Source organism: Delphinus delphis, chromosome 16 (assembly GCF_949987515.2).
Source record: "Delphinus delphis chromosome 16, mDelDel1.2, whole genome shotgun sequence".
NCBI classification, from domain to species: Eukaryota; Metazoa; Chordata; class Mammalia; order Artiodactyla; family Delphinidae; genus Delphinus; species Delphinus delphis.
The window spans coordinates 78,848,976-78,869,283 of record NC_082698.1 but is presented as its reverse complement, the minus strand read 5'-3'; the positions used below and the strand labels follow the sequence as shown (position 1 = coordinate 78,869,283).

Genomic DNA, 20,308 nt, shown 5'->3' with positions numbered 1-20,308 from the left:
AGGTATTTTAATAAAATATGCAGATGTAAACATACTATGAGGTGACAGCTGTCTACATGATGGTAAAACGCATATGAAAGTAGAGTTTTCCTATATTAGGTAGGGATTTCCTTAACCATCTGATAAACAAAAAGCACAGCAAGATTAAGAAACTTTTTCCCTTTTTATTTTTTTAATTGAAGTATAGATGACATACAATATTATATTAATTTCAGGTGTACAACATATTGATTTGACACATACATTATGGACTGAAGATTAAGAAATATTTTTGAGGTTACTGAGATAACTATACTTAATATTTTTAATTTCACAAGACCATATTTCTGTTTTAAGGTAAGCAAGCAAACTACTTGATTATGATGAATATCACAAGTACAACTGTATTATGAAATACTTCTAATGTTAAAAATACTTAAGTGATTAATGACTTTAGCCAAATCCCAACTCACCAAGGAAACATGTGTCCTTCATTTGAAAAGGCATCAACTATGTTTACTCACCTCCTCTTCACTGCTGTTGTCCTCCTTTGCTTTTTCATCATCTTCCTCCTCCTCTTCTTCCTCTGCTTCACTGCTAGAACTATCTTCTTTCAACTCAGTCTTCCAGTTAGCAGGAATAGTTCTACTTTTGTGAAACTCAAGTGCCTGATCAAAGGCTGGAAAGAGACCATAAACTATATCAACTGGAGAAATTAAGAAAACTGATTTGTCTAAAAATACTAATAGGATAAAGAAATAAAAAACTATTGTGCTGCCACCACTGACATTTATGAAGTGTTTGCTATGAGCCAGGCGCTATGCTAACTGCTTTTCCATGCAGCAACCCATTTAATCTTAACAGTCTTAGGCATTAGGCACCCATTTTATAGATGGCAAAACTGCTACCATTTTTTTTTTTTTTTTGCGGTACGCAGGCCTCTCACTGCTGTGGCCTCTCCCATTGCGGACACAGGCTCCGGACACGCAGGCTCAGCGGCCATGGCTCACGGGCCCAGCCGCTCTGCGGCATGTGGGATCTTCCCGGACCGGGGCACGAACCCGTGTCCCCTGCCTCGGCAGGCAGACTCCCAACCACTGCGCCACCAGGGAAGCCCAAAACTGCTGCCATTTGAAGGTGACTTAGGTTCAAACAAAGACAAAAGGGGCAGTTTTCTTCTTTTAAATGAAAATTAAGAGTGTCTAATAAAAAATACTTTAAGATAGGTAAATCTTTAATCGTTTTATCAAAAAAAAGATTATTAAACAGTATTATATACCAGGCACAGAGTCATTGTAATAACACACAATACCTGAAAATATACTATAAATATGTCCTCTACATTTTTCATTAAGCCTGAATTAAAATTATATTAACAATTACCTTAAACTAAAATTAGCTAGACAGTTATTCTCACTTTATAATACATGGAAATAAATTCTAAACCATAAATTCTTGATGATTTTTAACCAGTCTACATAGCATATCATTCGACTCAGTGAACATGGGCAAAGAAAAAATAAACAGCTATTTACAATGCTAAAAATCAAGTAAGAGATGCAATTATCACGTATTCCTTAATAAAATATAACTACGGTTATAAGAAATGCCAAATCAAAATTACTTTGATCCCTGTTTCTACCATCCGCAGGAACTAATATTTTATTTACTAGGCAAAAGCCAGACTACAGTAACAGGCGATGATATTGTTCTTTCCCATTTTTAGACTATTGTCCCAATTATAAGCTAAAATAAAGAAAAAGAATACCTATGATAACAAAAGCACGTGGGTTTACAAAAGTATAAGTAGCATAGAACCAAATGTAACTTTAAAGACTTAAAAAAAATTTTAAGACCAAAAGAATATTTAATCCTCAGAAATACTTTTTACTTTTTTTTTTTTTTGCCCATGCCACATAACTTGCAGGATCTTAGTTCCCCGACCAGGGATCAAACCCAGGCCCCAGCAATGAAAGCTCCAGAGTCCTAACCACTGGACCGCCAGGGAATTCCCCATTAGTTTTTAAATTAACTATAATTTGTTCCAAGATTATCCTTACCTTGTTTTAATACAGCATCAGGCTTTGGTGCAGTGTCACTAGTAATTTCATGGACATCCTTTCTTGGTACTGAAGTACTATATTATTTTTTTAATTTTAAAGGAAAAAACCCACAAAAATACAACAGAGATTAATTAAGAGTCCAATTACCTACCACAGGAAGATACTGAAGACATGGGAATACTGACATTTACAATGAAAATGATTGCATACACGGTTGCAAGTCCCAAATAAAATGCTAGGCAGGATGTTAAAATATGTAATCACCTACAGAAGGACCCCACCTTAAGAGATGTTTTATAAACAACAAGGTATTCTCAAATATCAGAGGACTTAGCTAAATGCAATACTAAGAACACTGGAACACTGAAAATAATAAATTAAAATGTCTGGATAGCAGAATGCATCAATCCAATAAAAAATAAGTTGAATAGCAAGAATTGGCCATCATCTTAGGATAAGCACAAGAAATTACTAAATTTAAGACTGGAAGAACATGTACTATTTTATAATGTAAAATGTTCTTTTAACAAATTTTTTTTAAACTGAATTCTAGGTTCACAAGCAAACTTCTAACATATAATTTAAGGTTTTTCATGGAACTTAGCAACCGTAAGGAGGGGCTGGATGCAAGCAACTGGGAGAGGTTCATTCTATCATATACATCACATATTTCCTATTTTACACTAATAAATCATCATTCATCTTTTCTGCACTTGGTTTGTCTCAACCAACCCACAAAAGCCTAAAAACTATTCCAAATACATTTTTCAGCCTGCTTTTTTGAACTTTTTATTTAAAAATTTCAAATATATACAAAAGTAGACAGAACAGTACAATGAACTCCCACATATCCGTTACCCAACTACAATAATCATTAACTCAGAGTCACTGTTTCATTTATACCCCTACCTACCTCCTCCCACCCCAACTGGATTATTCTGAAGCAAATCCCAGACATTATATAGCTTAATTTATAATATTTCATTACGGAGCTTTAAAAGAAAATTCTGTTAAAAATATAACCATATCATTATCACACATTTAAAAATTCACAGTGATTTCTTAGTATCATCAAACCAGTATTCAATTTCAGTGTTCAAATTTCTCTGATTATCTCCATTTTGTGAAACTGAGTTTCATATAGACTGTTTTTAAAAATCACATTTCAGAACTTGAAAACCCAAACACCAATCTTAAAGCATGATGATCCTCTTAAAGTATAGTCACCCAATAAGGCAAAATATAAAATACATGCATTTTCTAGTCACACAATTCTTCAAGAAAGAAAAAAACACATAGTTTTTCAGTTCCAGAAAAGTTCTACATGAAAGGTCACTTTCTTAATACTTAACATACATTTATAGTAATTCATTTTAATCCTCAGCCTACTGCAGAAGTCGAATGTTACACAACAGGGTAACACTAACCCATTTAGACATAATTAAAAATGACAGAAAATCCTAATTAGACATTCAAAAACAATAAATATATCAATATCAATCAAGTATTAGATGTGGTAGATATATCGAATTTTCCTCAATAAATCATCAGCTATTACACAGGGAAATACTGACAAATTAGACAGCACTTAGAGTCTGGTTTAGAAAAGACCAAATGAACAAGAAAAGACATATCATAAGACTACTATACTTAATGATAATATGAAAAATGACCATACTCTGAAACATCGTGTATGATGAGAAGGAAAAGCATAAGGTCATTGGAAATAACTAATTTATAATTTACCATCCCAATCTGGAAAAACAGCATATTTTTCATACCAAGTGAATTATACTTACAATTTGCCATCTTTGAAAGATCGAACAAGAATATTGTCTTTTTTCACAGCAATTTCATCACTACAATCAGGACAAACCACCTTTTAAAAAAAGTGTGAAACTATTATAACTAAAAGCACATTTATAGATAGTTATGTAAGTATCAATTACTTAAATCCTTTTCAAAAATAGTTTCAGCTTAAAATTTAAAAACTAATTTTAGTTTGAGGGTAAACAGCTACACACACATGTGGGAACACACACAAGTAATTTTAAGTTTATATCCTTCCCACTCTCTGGATTAATCCACATTGTTTTCTGACACAGGCACGGTGTTGAGAGCAGAACTGTGGCTATGACTAGACTGAAGCTGTGGACAAAGTCTAGGCAGAAATAGAAAGCTGGAATGAGAGTAGCTCAGGGGTGGAAAAAGAGGGAGGGCTAGTCCTAACAAAGGGTCTGCAGCAGGGCTATGAGAACAGCAGGACCAAAATGGGATCAGATATCAGAACCTTAATCAGAGCAGTCTCTATCTTAAAAAAGACAGAGATGACGTTCCACTGATTACTTACATTTAAATATACACTTTAACACATGCTAAAACTTCTCCATAATACTACCCACTCTAAAAAGTAAGCATTTTAAACTGGGTACCTTCCTGGAGTCTGTATAAGATTTATTATGAACAAAATAAAGATTTATTTTATTTGAAGTCATCTCAACTATTATTTAAAGGATAAAGCATGCCTTCCCAAAGGTAATACTAATGTAAGACACCTATAAATTTTTATTATTTTAATCCCAAGATAGCCCACTAGATATACCAAGAACAATAGTATATTTACAGCTTTTAATGAAAAATGGGCTAAGTAAGTATGACAGATTTAAGGACTGTCTCATTAGCTCTGAAAAATGACACAATAGTACATAAAGGCATGTATTCTCACCACAGGTTTGAGAGGAGTGAGAAACAGGTAAGTTCTAGTTCAGTCTTTAAAAGGTTAACAATTTCCATAATTGTAACTGCACTGCATTAAGCATTGCTTAAATGTTGATGGCATTATGAAATAATTCACTCATGAAAGTCTTTTACATGCGTTAGCATCTACGAAAACTTTCCTATCATTTCAAAAAAGTCCAGAAGTAAGTACTTAATATCTGTTCATTCATTCATCCAGTCACTCTACAAATATTAACTATTTCATCAAGGTACCGTACTAGACCACAGAGGCCTAGTCAGTCACCGTTCCTCCCCACAATGAGCTTGTATTCTAGCTGGAAAGACAAGCACTAAACAAGTAACTGCACATTTATTTAACTGCTATTGTGATAAGTCTTTATGTAGGTGGTCAGGGACCACTTTCTTGAGGACACAACATTTAAGCTCAGCTTTGAAAGCTGAGTAGGAACTGGCTTGACGAAGGATGTATGTGTGTACACGTGTGTACCACAGGGCTGCGCTGCAAGCAGAGGAAACAGATATGCGAAGGGTCTGATACAGCAAGCAGTGGAGCCCATTCCAGGAAGCAAAAAGTCAATGTAGCTAACTTTCTGCCTGGGCTGAATAAGTGAGGTAAACAGAGTTCAGATTTGTCAATCTTGCATGCCATGTTAATTCTGAGGATAAAATCTAAACTCTTCAAGGGAAGGATCCAAAGCAAGAAAATGTCATAATAGAATTGCCTTTTAAAAAATTACTTTGACTGTCATAAAGAAAATGGACCAGAGAAGGACAAGAGCTGGAAGAGATGAAGCTACTGCAAATCTTCCAGGTGAGAGATGGTGACCTGGATGTAAAGTGGTGCTGATGGCAAATTAAAGGAACAAGAAATATTAGAGATAATTAGGGAAGTGGAGAGATGACAGAGAGATGACAGAGAAATGCTTACATTTCTGCCTCATGCAAATGGTGTCATTCACAGGGAGAGGAAACAATGGAGAAGGGTCATGTTTGGGAATAAGGGAGGAGAGAATAAATTTAGCTTTAGGCTTATTAAATTTTGAGGTGAATTAAATTTTGAGGTGACTAAAGGGCAGCCAAGTGGAGATAATGATAGATAGATACCCAGGTCCAGAGCTCAGAGTAGGGGTCTGAACTCTAAGCTATAAACTTGGGAGTAAACAGTCTAAATATCAGGGCTCTAAAACTGTGAGCCAAAATCACACATTTTTTTCTTTCTCATGAGCTTAGGATTTTGAAAACCACACACGTGACAGCTTTGGCCAGTGCTGACGATGGCGTGTAAGTGGGTTCACTCTCCATTCTGTTACAGGAACTACAATCCACATTTTATCCCATTCACCCAGGCATGTGATTTTCTTTGGTCCCTAAGACATTTCAGTTTATTATCTCTGCAACCAATGCTGTAAAAGGGGATGAGATCACCCTAAAGAGAATACAATGTGATATATTCTGAACCTTGAATAACAACATTTTAAAGCTTGGTTAGAGGAGAAACAGTGAAGGAAACTGAAAAAGAGGACTGCGTGAGTCAGGGAAGCTAAGATTTCCTCCCCTTAAAATGGGGGTAAATACCACTTATGTTTCAGCCTCAATTAGGATTAAATGAGACCATGTGCTTACATGAACAAGCTAGCACAGTGCCTGGCCAGGAGTGCTCAAAACATGGTGGCTATTAATAGTTCCTAGAAGTATGCAATTGTTCTCTAACATGATGTTACCAAGCAGTTGTTAAAATTTACTCAATTTATAAACACTAATTTTAAAAATAGAAATACAAATACTGTTTATGTGATTATGTCAAGATTGTTTGATTCAAAACACAATTTCACACTCTAGTTGATAAAAATTATTTATCACTTTCCAAAAGATCTCAAATTTGTGGGGAGGATAATATGTATCACTAATGCTAAGATTTTTAAAATAATGATAAAATCGTTGACTAAGCAGATTACTAACCTTTCAGTATTGTATATCTTTAAATATTTTTCTCATCATCAAGGAAACTATTTAGAAATTATGATGAGAGAATCTTAAATTAATACTGAAAATACTAAAGTGCAAATTTTAATGTTCCTTTTGTTTTAGAAAAAGACACACAAAGCTCTTTCAAAACATGTTTTCAAAAGAAATTCTTTCAAAGAATCTTAGTGCTTTAGGAAAAAAGAAATGATCACATACACTGACACTTCCGTTTTTAGCTTGCCATTAACCCAAAGCTTGACAAGTTACTTAACCCTTCTAACACTCAGTTTCCTTATCTCTAAATGAGGATAAATAATACATACCTCATAATCAGCATAAAGACCTTAGCACAATCCTTACACATAACAGGCATCCAATAAATGTGTAATGGATAGATGGATATATGCAGAGGTACAAAGGCATCATAAAGTATTTATACTTATTAAAATAATTGCCCTCATCAGTTTTAATTATAACTGTAAGAGTTGACAATTATTGGGCATTTATTTTGTGCAAAACACTAAACACTTGGGACAAAGAATACACAATGTTTACCGAAAAGGATGAAAAATAGATATCATTTGTAGACAACAGTAAAAAACAAGATTCTGTTCTTCTTTTGCAGCCTTTTGCATGTTAGATTTAGAAGTTTTAAAAGTCTGCATGAGGAACGTTTCACCCAAATTGAGCAGTGTAACACACCTAGCCTCTAAAAGTATCATGGTTTTCATCCTTTCTCGGATGACTTCAGGAGTTCTTTGTACTCAGAAATAACTTGCAAAGTAATTTTGTGTGAACTGAATGATGCTAAAACCATTTCCCCATTTTGTACTGTACCTATGAAAAAACACTAGTAAGAAAATCAACCGTTTTCTTCATGAACTTATATAGTTGAAAATTAAACTCTTTCATATTGAAGTTACTCACCAATGCAGGAAACCATAGTGCTTTCTTTTTATCCAAACTAACGTAATCTACACATACAACTTTTCCTAGCAGCTCATCAATCTGTTTCCTATCATCCTCATCTTCATCACTGGAGGATGAAGAAGACTCTTCCTCTGGTCTAGGGAAAGAAAAAAATGAAATATTTCTATTTATCTTCACAAAGAATAAGCACACCAAGCTGATGAATACAGGTATTCTAGAAATCTTACCCCATTTCCTACAACCTACAGAGTGGCTAATTTAAATTTTTAAATAATTTTCTAAATTTTTAAAGAATAATAATAATTTTAAAAAGGTTATCATTAGAGGAAAGCAATCCATTTTCCTAAAAATCTTCTGGATTTATTTAGTGCTATTTTAAAACATTAAGGGAAAGATCAGAACAGAATAACACTGGTCCCCAAATTCTCAAAGAGCTAAAGGTTCCATACGAAGCATCCCAGTACTGCACTAAAATATACTAGATCCTCCTCTCAGATTAAAGGAATTCTGGAGATGGCAGTTTTACACTCCCAGGACAAAGCTAAGTTTATTTATTTATTTATTTTGGCCATACCACACGGCTTACGGGATCTTCAGTTGCCTGACCAGGGAACTGAACCCGGGCCACCACAGTGAGAGCACGGAGTCCTAAAATTTGGACTGCCAGGGAATTCCTCCAAAGCTAATTTTAAATAGGGGAAGGCAGATCTTTATTAATGGGGATCAGGTTGAGGAGAGGAACCACGCTGGTAAGAGATCACCATTGCTGTCTTTAATATCAAATATACACAAACTACATATTCATAAGATGCACAATATGGTTCTTTTGTATTATGTTAAAAACTCTTTGGGCTTCCCTGGTGGTGCAGTGGTTGGGAGTTCGCCTGCCGATGCAGGGTACACGGGTTCGTGCCCCGGTCCGGGAAGATTCCACATGCCGCGGAGCGGCTGGGCCCGTGAGCCATGGCCGCTGAGCCTGAGTGTCCGGAGCCTGTGCTCCGCAACGGGAGAGGCCACAACAGTGAGAGGCCCCCGTACCGCAAAAAAAAAAAAAAATTCCTTTCAGTTACATTGTATATTGGACTAGTAAGTTAGAAAAAAGAAAAAGGAACTATACAAAACCATCCATTTGATGTTAGAGGAAAGTATAGTAAAAAGGAAAACTAAAAGAAAAACAAAAAAAAATTCTGAATCTGGTTCCGAGAAAGCCCACAATTAGTGGTAAAGAAAACAGATCCTAATAACTGTGATCAAAATGCCCACAATAACTGTAGTGACCTAAATGGGAAGGAAATCCAAAAAAGAGGGGACATATGTATACGTATAGCTGATTCACTTTGCTGTACAGTAGAAACACAACATTGTAAAGCAACTATACTCCAATAAAAGTTAAATGGGCTTTATGAATCAAAAAAAAATGCCCAGAATAAGTAATGATACTAAGAAAGCTGAATAAATAGACTGCAAGAGAATGAGAAAAATAATAAAATAAAAATGATATTTTTATAAAATAAAACAGGATGACAATATAAATGTCATCCTTTTATATTTATATATTCCAATGTATTCCAATATATATTTATATATTCCGACGTAAATATAAAGGAAGCAAAACCTATTATAATACTATTAAACATTTTAGAGTGACAGGGGGAATATCACTATCTGATTTCAGTGATCACTCAATTAACCTAAAAATTGTCCCGTGATTAAAAAAACAAAGCAGGGCTTCCCTGGTGGTGCAGTGGTTAAAAATCCACCTTCCAATGCAGGGGACACGGGTTCGAGCCCTGGTCTGGGAAGATCCCACATGCCGTAGAGCAACTAAGCCCGTGCACCACAACTACTGAGCCCACGTGCCACAACTACTGAAGCCCGCATGCCTAGAGCCCATGCTCTGCAACAAGAGAAGCGCACCACAATGAGAAGCCCACGCACCGCAACGAAGAGTAGCCCCCGCTCGCTGCAACCAGAGAACAGTCCGCGCGCAGCAACCAAGACCCAATGCAGCCAAAAACAATAAATAAAATAATTTTTTTAAAAAAAGCAAATCTTCAAAATTTGCTACTGAGTAGAACTACTGTACTTCAAATGGCACTTAAAGCAGTTTAACCCTGACCTAGAAAGGAGGTAGCAGGAAAAATCAACACACCTTCATATTAGCAGAGCATAAAACCTTACAAATTGGCACAAAGCTTGGGATAATAATGACAGACTACACAAGTCTGATTTCTACTTGATTAGAAGAACTTCTCAAGGACAACACAACCAAATTTAAAACCATAATTATTGCTTTTTTCAAAGTAGTCACAGAAGACTCATTCAGCTGGGGTTTTATGGACACCCTTTCTGCCATTATCATTAGCAAGACAGAAAGTCACAATGTCACAAATAACATTAATCAAATTTGTAAAACATAGAAAGAGAAAACTGGGCTTTACTTGGCTAACAATGTCATCTGCAACAGTAATGAAAATTCTAATTTCTTTCATAAGACTTAACAAATGTGAAGACTTCAGACACGAGAAAGTTATATATATAAAAATGTAAACTGACTGGCTACATAAAACATCCATCCACTTCACATCATGTCCAGACTCCACTCCAAAACCATTCCCCACTCGTGGACTAGATTTCCTCCTCCCTCTCACCTACTCAAGCCTTTATTCCAGCAATGCTCGCTTCTCTCTCCTGTATCAATTTTTCTGCCTCTACTAGATTGAGTTCTACCAGTATAGTGTTATTTCTAAGAAAACGCTGTTACTTCTCCCACTTAAAAAAACAGAAGATCCCCTGGCCTCACTTTCTCCACCAACTACTCCTCCCCTTGGCAGAGAAACAGCCTAGAATGTTTTATACCCAGACATTTGGAACCTTTTTCACCTCCTCTAAGTGTCTGTTCAAATGTCACCTCAGTTACGTTACACTGATCACCTTATTCAAATTTATAACCTGCCCATCCCAATTCCCCCGCCCAACCTTACTCTTATTATTTCCACAGCACTTACAAATTTATCATACTACATAATTTACTTAATTCTTCTGTTTTTTTCTGTATTGTCCATCTCCCCGCATACAAGAGAATATAAGCTCTAAAGGCAGAGGGGTTTTTTTGGCTACACCGCAGGGAATGTGGGATCTTAGTTCCCCAACCAGATATCAAACCCATGCCCCCTGCAGTGGAAGCGCAGAGTCTTAACTCCTAGACCGCCAGGGAAGTGCCCTGAAGATTTTATAAATACCTGTTTTGTTCACTGATATATCCTAAGTACCTGAACAGTGCTTGGCACAGTTCAGATGCTCAATAAATATTTGTTGACTAAGTAAGTGAACTGAATAGGTTTATTTCTTTTCACTGTGGTACTTCTGATTTCTATTTCTCCTGAAATCACAAAATGTATACAATCAGTATAATGTATACAACCAGTATTAACCATACCATTATACCTAAGGCTCCTTTTAACTTTATCTTTTAGTGGAGTTTAGCCAGGAAATTGTTTACATAAGACTAGTACTCAATAAACTGATATACTAAAATAAATGAGTATCAGAAATACGTTAAGGGAGCAAAGATAGAACAAGCAGAGAGTCTGCTTGGTGTTTATTCCCCTCTGACACTGTTGCTTCTCTGGTACCAGGTATGTGTTCATAGAGCCACAACAAAATAACGTACTGTCTCTGAAAATGTCTGATGATGCCACTGGAAACAAAGCTAATTACATGAGAATGTTTACTAAACAAACTAACAGCTAGACACTTAAAGCTGATCACACATCACTATTAACTGTAAATTAATTGTAAATCAAGTAAGAAGAACTTTAGACAAGACACTTGCCAAAGAATATCAAATAATGAGGTACAAATATAAAATTGAGGCAGAAACTGCAGAGGCTCAATCTCTGAAATGAAATTCGGACTTTAATGATCCTTATTCTTTCAAACAACTCAGTTTCAAATTTTGTACAGCAGATTAAACATCTGTATTAGTATCAGGAAGACTGAACACGTGTAGCTTCTTAGAGATTAAAACATACAGAACATAAGAACATGTACAGACTTAATAGAAGTGTTTTAATTTTTTCCCAATTTTTATCAAGAAGGAAACTAGAATCAAATTCTCATATCAGAATAAAGCAGTGAATAATATAAAGAACTTCTGGACTTAGATAGTGGTACTGGTTGTAAAAATGTTGTGAATATACTAAAAAACACTGAACAGTGAATACTTTAAAAGGGTGAATTTTACATGTGAACTATACCTCAATAAAAAAAATTTTTTTAAAGGTCTGCAGACCTGTATACCAGGTACAAATCACTAATTTATTGGGTAAATCTTAGCACTGTCACTGGGTAGAACCTGTACCCACAAATAATCTCTAACAAATATCATTATAAGCCTTATTTTGCTTTATCCTTTTTCTGAAGGATAACAGCAAGTAGACTGCTTTCCTACAATAGCAGTTGCATATATACTTTTGCCAGGTTATTGGAAAAAACTTTTGAGGGAGGGGGCACAAATACTTCTATAATTTCAAAATTCTATTCTTTAGGTAGAATCAAAGAAAACCTCTGCATACAATGTAAATTATAAGGGCAAAATTCACTCAAGTTATACATAATCAAAAGGATCAATAACTTGCTTTAAAAAAATTAAGCTAGAGGATGATAATCTTTAAAAAATAAAATATCTGAATATATTAGGATTAAAAGCAGAATATAAATAAAACAATTAAAGGAAGGTATCAAAAATAATTTTGGGGGCTTCCCTGGTGGCGCAGTGGTTGAGAGTCCGCCTGCCGATGCAGGGGATACAGGTTCGTGCCCCGGTCCGGGAAGATCCCACATGCCGTGGAGCGGCTGGGCCCGTGAGCCATGGCCGCTGAGCCTGCGCGTCTGGAGCCCGTGCTCCGCAACGGGAGAGGCCACAACAGTGACAGGCCCGCGTACCACAAAAAAAAAAATAATAATTTTGGAATAGCTGGAGGCAGATTAACTGGTATGTATGTAGATTAACAGTTCTTAAAAGAAAACAAAGGTAGTGATATACCATTGCAACAATGGAGTCTGGGGAATCCTGGGAAGAGATAACCTTATTTATCTTTGTACAAATTTTAAACGGCAATCAGAGAACCATAATGAAGACCTTTTTGAGTTGAGTAATGGAAGAGGAAATGAAGGTCAGATAAATGACCTTAAGATCCAGGTTCCAGACTTTGTTGCAGAAAATCACTCTGAAGAAAGGGGAGAAAGAACTTTGAGGAAGCGTAATTTAAGGAGGTGAGCACTTTAAACTGTGGTACTTGCCTGTGGCACTTACACACCAAGGCTTAAAGCACTAAGCATGAACATCATGGCGTCTGTTGGCAGTGAGAAAGAGCACAGTAGTGAGGTGGAAGGAACAGCAAGCAAAGTAAGACTGCAGATGGGCTGCGCTTCATTTCCAACACTAGTAATTCTCAACCTTTCGCCTGCCTTCATACTTTGCCCATGTACAACACAATCCCAACAGCAAATCTTTCATTACACACAGATTCTCAACAGGAAAATCACTAACTCAGAATGTTTGCTAGAGTCTTTAGAAAGCAAAGATAAACTTGCTCAGTGACAACTGCACGCTTTCTTCTCATATACAAGAAAGGGAGACTTCAGCTAAGAAACATAGCAGACATTATTTTAATAGACTATAATTTTCGGTCTTTTTTGGGGGGAGCCGCACTGCACGGCTTGTGGGATCTTAGTTTCCCGACGAGGAACTGAACCTGGGCCCTTGGCATTGAGAGCATGGAGTCCTAACCACTGGACCACCAGGGAATTCCCGTTTGGTCCTTTTTGTAGACCATTCTATGTGAGATTCCATAAATTATCTTATTTAAAAAATTTTTTTACACTTCTGGATGACATCTGTAGAAAGGTAAAATATGTCTAAATATTAGATGCAATTTTTTTCAAAATTAAAAGAATTCTTGATTCAAACACTGTTTTCCCTATAATATGTATATAATATACAATACAGGAATACTGTTTTTAAATTCATAAAATATAGCCCAAAACAGTCCTTCCTGTTGGACATAAGCACTAGTAAGCAGAATTTTTACATACTCACCTATAAACACATTTTTACATGTAAATGAAATCATGTTACATACTAGTATTTCATTAAAATTTTTTCATTCAATACACGATGATGATATCCAGTACGTACATAGTGATTATTTACTACTTAAACCCTTTAAAGGACAGAATTCATTTCACCTTTGCAACAACTCTGAGAGACAGGGAATACTATTATCTCAATTTTACAGATGAGAAAATTGAAGCATGAAAAGACTAAGCATCCTGCCCAAGGTTACAGAGCAAAGAAGTGGCAGAGGCAGGAGTCAAACCCATGCCATTTTGCTCCACTGTTCACACTCTTTTATTTCGGGGGGCGGGGGATCGTGCGGCATTCTGGACCTTAGTTCCCCGACCAGGGATCGAACCTGTGCCCCCTACAGTGGAAGCACAGAGTCTTAACCACTGGACCACCAGGGAAGTCCCTACTGTTCACACTCTTAGCCACACTTCCACTCTCAAGAGCTGGAGAAGTGGAAAATCTTTGCCAATGAAATAAATTTACATTAAATACACCCACACCTCACTGTTCTGACATCATCAATCATAGTTAATTAAGTTGACTAGGGGCTTCCCTGGTGGCGCAGTGGTTAAGAATCCGCCTGCCAAGGTAGGGGACACAGGTTCAAGCCCTGGTACAGGAAGATCCCACATGCCAGGGAGTAACTAAGCCCGTGCACCACAACTACTGAGCCTGCGCTCTAGAGCCCGTGAGCCACAACTACTGAGCCCGCCTGCCACAACTACTGAAGCCCGCACACCTACAGCCTGTGCTCCACAACAAGAGAAGCCACCGCAATGAGAAGCCCGCGCACCGCAATGAAGAGTAGCCCCCGCTCACCGCAACTAGAGAAAAGCCCACACGCAGCGACAAAGACCCAAGGCAGCCAAAAACAGTAAATAAATAAATAAATTTATATTAAAAAAAAGAGTTGACTATAAAGCTACGGGAAGACCCTAATGATCAATGGTAGATAAAATTCTAATTCACAATTGAAGTTATTTTCAGAGATGTCAAAAGATTTAACCTATAAGTGCTTCAGGGAATATTTTATGGCAATGTAATAGCCCTCTGAAAAAACTGAAAACAATATTAGATCACAGTAACATCTAGCAATCACGAGAGGGCTCTTTCATACTAATAATGCCGTTACACACTTTTCATCTATTTTCCTTTCTGACTAGAAGACTCATATTTTCAAAGTTATACAAAGAAAAGTAAATAATAGTTACAACCTCAGTACCCTAAAAACAATCAAGTGACCAGCAAGTTACACTGCAAGTGAGAGACATTTTTCACCTATTAATTGAGAAAAACATTTTCTAAAATATTTAGAGAGTTAAGTGAGAAAAAGAAATGCATGGCCCAAATCACTAGTAGGAAAATAAGTAATATTAAATATTTTTTCAATGCAAGGATTAGTCTTTTAATTTCCTCCCTCAAATGAGTCATTATTTATTTCCTGTTAAAACTCATTTGGAAAGTAACTGTAGTACTCTAAATAAAAAAGAGTCAATCAATTGAGTGGGAAAAGGCCTATGGAACATGGGTGAGGTCAAGTCCTGGTCCCTTCCTTCCTGTGTTCCTTGCATTAGTTGCTGTCTCTGAGGCCAATTTCCCCAATTTTTAATAGGGATAAAAATAATACCTACCTTCATGAATTCGCTGTAAGGCTGCAACTAAGCTATATGAGAGAGAGGGCTTACCCAATTTTGATCTCCAAAGCTTAGCCACTATTAGATTTAATACCTAACTCTATTAGTTTGAATGAAAGCATTCACTTACATTACAAGTTTCAATAATTCAAGTCAATATTTTTAATAGCTACTCTGACAATATTTGGCTCAGGCACATTAAATTTTTAAAAATTTTATCTGAGTAAAATATTCAAAATCGTTTTTAAACAATTTAACCTCCAACAGAATAAATTAAGAACCACATTCTCTTGCCCCATCCTCTCCCATTTTCTTCTGCTCTGTGGAAGCAACTGCTTTTAACTCTTTCAGCTCTGACAGTTAATACCTTATCTCTAAATAACAGTCCTATACCACTATTTCTATATTTATACATTTTAGACGTCATTGTATTGACTTCCTGTTGTTTTAAGGACTTAACTTTTACATTTAAGCAACCTCTCTACCCTCCATCCTATTACGATAGTGTTCTTTTCTTATATAATTTTGAGGGGAGAAACTAAGCACCTTTACTATTTTTTTCTCTATCTGTTATCATCATATCTTTCATTTCCCCCCAATGTTCCATCATACTAGATAACAAGTCCTCCCTTTAACAGAAACTTCCATTCCTCCATTCTGCATTCTACTGACCACTAACATCTAGTGTTACTATTGAGAAGTCTGATGCCATTCTGCTTCTCACTCCTTTGCAATAAATTATTTTTTCTTCCTGAAACTGTTTGAAGATTGTTTCTTTCTCTCTGATGACTTGAAATTTCATGACTCTTTGATCCTGTGATCCTTTTTAATTTAAAGCCTTTTGGAGCCTAAGCACATTTCATTGAAAGTAATTTGTTAAATATGCAGAACATGTGTCACAACTGCAAGAAGACATAAAAATAAGTAAGATAGTTCGGCTGTCAGGAAGATTTAAATTACTAAGAAGGGAAAACAAACACGACAGTGATAATAATAGGTGAAATACTGTCTATGACATTAGATAAATGCAAAGGATTTAGAGAGCTCAGAGGAGAAAAAAAACATGTCTGTTTTTAAGGAAAGAGTGGGGAGGCACAAAATGGTTCACATAAATGTGGGAGCATTTCTGGTTAAGAACTGAAGACTGAGTGAGCCGGTGGCATGGAAGGGTGGCATTTAAGACAGAAACAGCATGAATAAAAAACATGACATCAGGAAAACAGAGGATGTATCATTCAGGAAATATTGACTAATTCCATTTTGACAATGACATCAAGATACGTGTAAGGAGAAATGGCAGGCAGATAAATAATATAGCTGTTAAAGTTGACTGAGCATGGAGAACCTCAAGCACCCATGCCAGAGAGTCTGAAAGTACTCTTCCATTCAGTTAGCATTTTGCAAGTTACAATTTAAAATTAATAACTACTAAAACAATACTGGAAGGAGAAATGAATTCAGGTTCAACTAACAGTTATGAAAATGGACTTACATATGATTAGATCTTCTTCCTCTATTTGTTTTCTTTCCTATGACTGGAGTGCCAAAATGTTCAGGGTTGGTGAGTGGGAGCTGGTCTAATGTCTGTGGGTAGGAACATAAACCCATCAAAAGTTATTACGTTGCAAGCTTCTTTTTCTTTTTAAACCAAATCAGTTTAAGAATATGCTTAGATTTTGAGATTTAAAACTTCCCCTGAGGGAGACAAAAATACAACTTTCCTAAAGATAGAAAACTCTCATTTCAAAGATATTAGAATAAAGATGAATGAGCCCATGGCTGGAAAAAAAAAAGTGAAAAGAAATTTAGTTTTTCTCTCTAGATAATTTCATTATCTATTTGACGATTGACAGACTCCTAAGAATGATTAAAATATAAAACAAAACAAATAAAACTCAGTGGAAACAACAGATTTGAGAGATAAGAAACCTATGTGCAAGTACCTAACCCTTAGGTTGGGCCAGCAGCAGCTCGACTTTTTCTTTGCATATAGGGCAGCCCAATCCATAAGACAGAATTCTTAGGAAGTAACAGAAACGAACTTATCAGGATAAGCATCAACTGCTTGAGAAAAGGGCTTCAGATATCCTATATTATGACTTTGCAAACATTTTCTGCAGTAAACCTTTCTCCCCCGACCTCTGACCCCACCACCCCCGTCCCTTGCGGCTTGCGGGATCTTAGTTGCCCAACCAGGAATCAAACCCGGGCCCCAGCAGTGAAAGCACCTAACTACTAAACGGCCCGGGAATTTCCTGCAAGAAACCTTTTTTGAAGAAAATGTAAAAATCAGTTTTTCTACAGTTAATATTTTATTTTCCCTTCCTTTTTAATCTGCAACATCCAGTACTGTGCTTGGTATGAAGATAATAATCAACAAATGAACACTTCTTTCTTCTGTTATCACTTCTGTTATCAACTGGTAATTCATGTCAACCCTTTTATCCCTCACCCCATTCAAAAATAATGATTTCCAGGGAAGGAACTGGTTGTTGGTTAAAAGCAGAATGAAGAAAAAGGGATTCTGAAATCCCTTCGTTTCTCCATATCAGAGACTTCTTGGATTTTTCATGCCATTATTTCCTGAAAAGGTTTATATATCTAAAAAGTTAAGGTATCAGTCTGAAGATGCTATCCCAACTAATTCTCTGAATATCAATGTTGGTAATATTCTTACTTTTTCTGCATCTTAATGATTTTCTGCATCTTAATGATTTTCCTTTTATTCCTCCATCAGAACCTTTGCTATTGCAGATACTTTTATGAACACAAGGGGAACTAAAGAGCCCAGAAAAACTGTCAGAGTGGAAGTGAGGGTGAGGAACTACTTAGGATAAAGACTTCTCAAAGTTACAAACAAGAATGTTATGAAAGGGTGTCCATCAACTTAAAGATCAGATATCTAAATACAAACTAATGTTAACATTTAAAAGAAAAGTTTTAACTTTTATTTTTAAAACTGAGATAATTTTGTTGAAACAACGATGAACTAAAACATGAAAGGGGGAAGCATATTCACCTATTTTGCATAATTTGTTAGAATATATGTAAATATATTTAAGGTACATATAGATATCCAACAACAAAGAATACAGTACAGGAAAAAGGCAGTAACGATAGACAAAAATCGTAACTTTTATAGGGCTGAAAACCTAACCTTTCAAATTTAGTTTGTAAGTCAGGCATTTAAAAAATATTTGGAGGCAAAAGCTGGCCCAAATACAGTAATATGCCAGACAAAACCTCTTCAGAAATGACCTGTCATTAACTCCTAATTATGCTTCCCAAGGGTGAAAATTTCAAAGTACTGTATTTGGTAAACAGGAAAAATAAATTAATTTGGCTTCATTTTCTGTCAAGCTAACAAAAGAATTAAATGCCCCTCCCCTAAAATTAAGGCTGCTCTCTTGAAAGCAGAGATTTCTATTAAGTACTGTAATTTCTATTTTAAGTATCTGCTAGTCATTTCACTTGATTTAGGAAAGAAAATATACAGGATTTCTGAAGAGTTATCTAGGAATCACATATAGGAATTCTCAAATAAACCACAATCTCTCCCTAGTATGTAAAAAAGAATTAGAATAATAGGAAGCAATATCTCTGTCCCTGGCCCCAATCCTGGAAAGCAGGAACACCTTTATTACACATGACAGAAAAGAGTAAGGGGAGGGTAGGATTTGTCCTGTCTTAAACCAACAGAGCAAAGCCAGAGACTCCTGGCTATATCAAAGGCTCAAAGAAAATTCCACAGGGCCGGGGGAAACACGCTGATAGCCCTGTTACCTAAAATGGGCTGCAGGAAATATGGAGCTGGGATTTCATCTAAATTTTCTTCAGAGTTTTCAACTGCATGTAGTAAATGCACAGAGAGAATACCAGCTGATAAAACTACTTTTGGATAATATTCAAATTATGAATGCTCTATAGAAATACCCAAACACTCCAACAGATGTCAGGAAATAGGCAACATCCTCACTAAGCTGGTTATGGCTAGAACCAGTGATTTTGGTGCGGGAATTCAAACTGACTGACCCGCTTATCATCATCTCTTATCGTGAAAATTTTGAATTTAAGTCTTTGTTTAGGTATGAAGCTTATTAATGGGATTAGTGACCCCCAATACTGCCAAGTGTGATGTGGCTTTTCACTCAAAGGCCAAAGTTATTAGTAATAATAACAATTCTCTGAGCAAACTTCCAAAAAATTAAAACTGTTTTTTGAAAATAGCAGAAATATCAAATAAGGGAAAGAATATACATAGATGGTAGATTAAATATACTCCTGGCCATGTCTCCACAGCTCCTAGTACCCTTAAATTTTTATATTTTTGATTAATTAATGCTTTGTCTCCTTCAAAAGCAAAAAGAAGTTACCCAAGGATAAATTCCACATCTACTTAGCTTACCCACGTATTCCCAGTACCTAGCATAGCACGTGGCATATGGCAATGGGTAAGGAATAATACACCAGTATTCCAATACCCTCTAGCAAAACATACACCAGTATTCCAATACCCTCCAGCAAAACATGAAGTTCAACACACATAGTCACACACAGTAAAACCGATCCTTCCTGAAGTTAAAAAGGATACATTGAGCTACTTGCTCTTATTGCTTCAGCCTTTATACTACAACTGTCTTATGAACAATTCCAACTTAAAATTCTCCTGGCAAATACAAAATTAGTATCTTCGATATTTCTCTGGATTAAATACATAAGACGTATACCTTCACTTAGGTGAAAACAAATCAAGTCTTCAAGTCCCCATATTCATTAACCTACTATAATTATCACATGTTCTAACTAAGGGAAATGAAATTATTTCTAAGAATTACATAAGCTCAGAAAGAATTCTGTTACTTCAT

At 36.0% G+C, this 20,308-nt stretch overlaps 1 protein-coding gene across 5 annotated transcripts in view; it reads right to left on the bottom strand.

The window, feature by feature from the left end:
- The window catches only part of ARID4B (AT-rich interaction domain 4B), a 126,792-nt gene that overhangs the window by 47,189 nt on the left and 59,295 nt on the right, over nt 1-20,308 (bottom strand). For all 5 annotated transcript variants that reach the window (XM_060035042.2, XM_060035039.2, XM_060035038.2 and 2 more), the window contains exons 7-11: nt 16,936-17,027; nt 7,674-7,812; nt 3,842-3,921; nt 2,040-2,116; nt 504-658 (exon numbers count right to left, since the gene is read on the bottom strand). In XM_060035042.2, the coding sequence (XP_059891025.1) occupies nt 504-658; nt 2,040-2,116; nt 3,842-3,921; nt 7,674-7,812; nt 16,936-17,027 (543 nt within the window). The remainder of the gene's footprint in view (nt 1-503; nt 659-2,039; nt 2,117-3,841; nt 3,922-7,673; nt 7,813-16,935; nt 17,028-20,308) is intronic.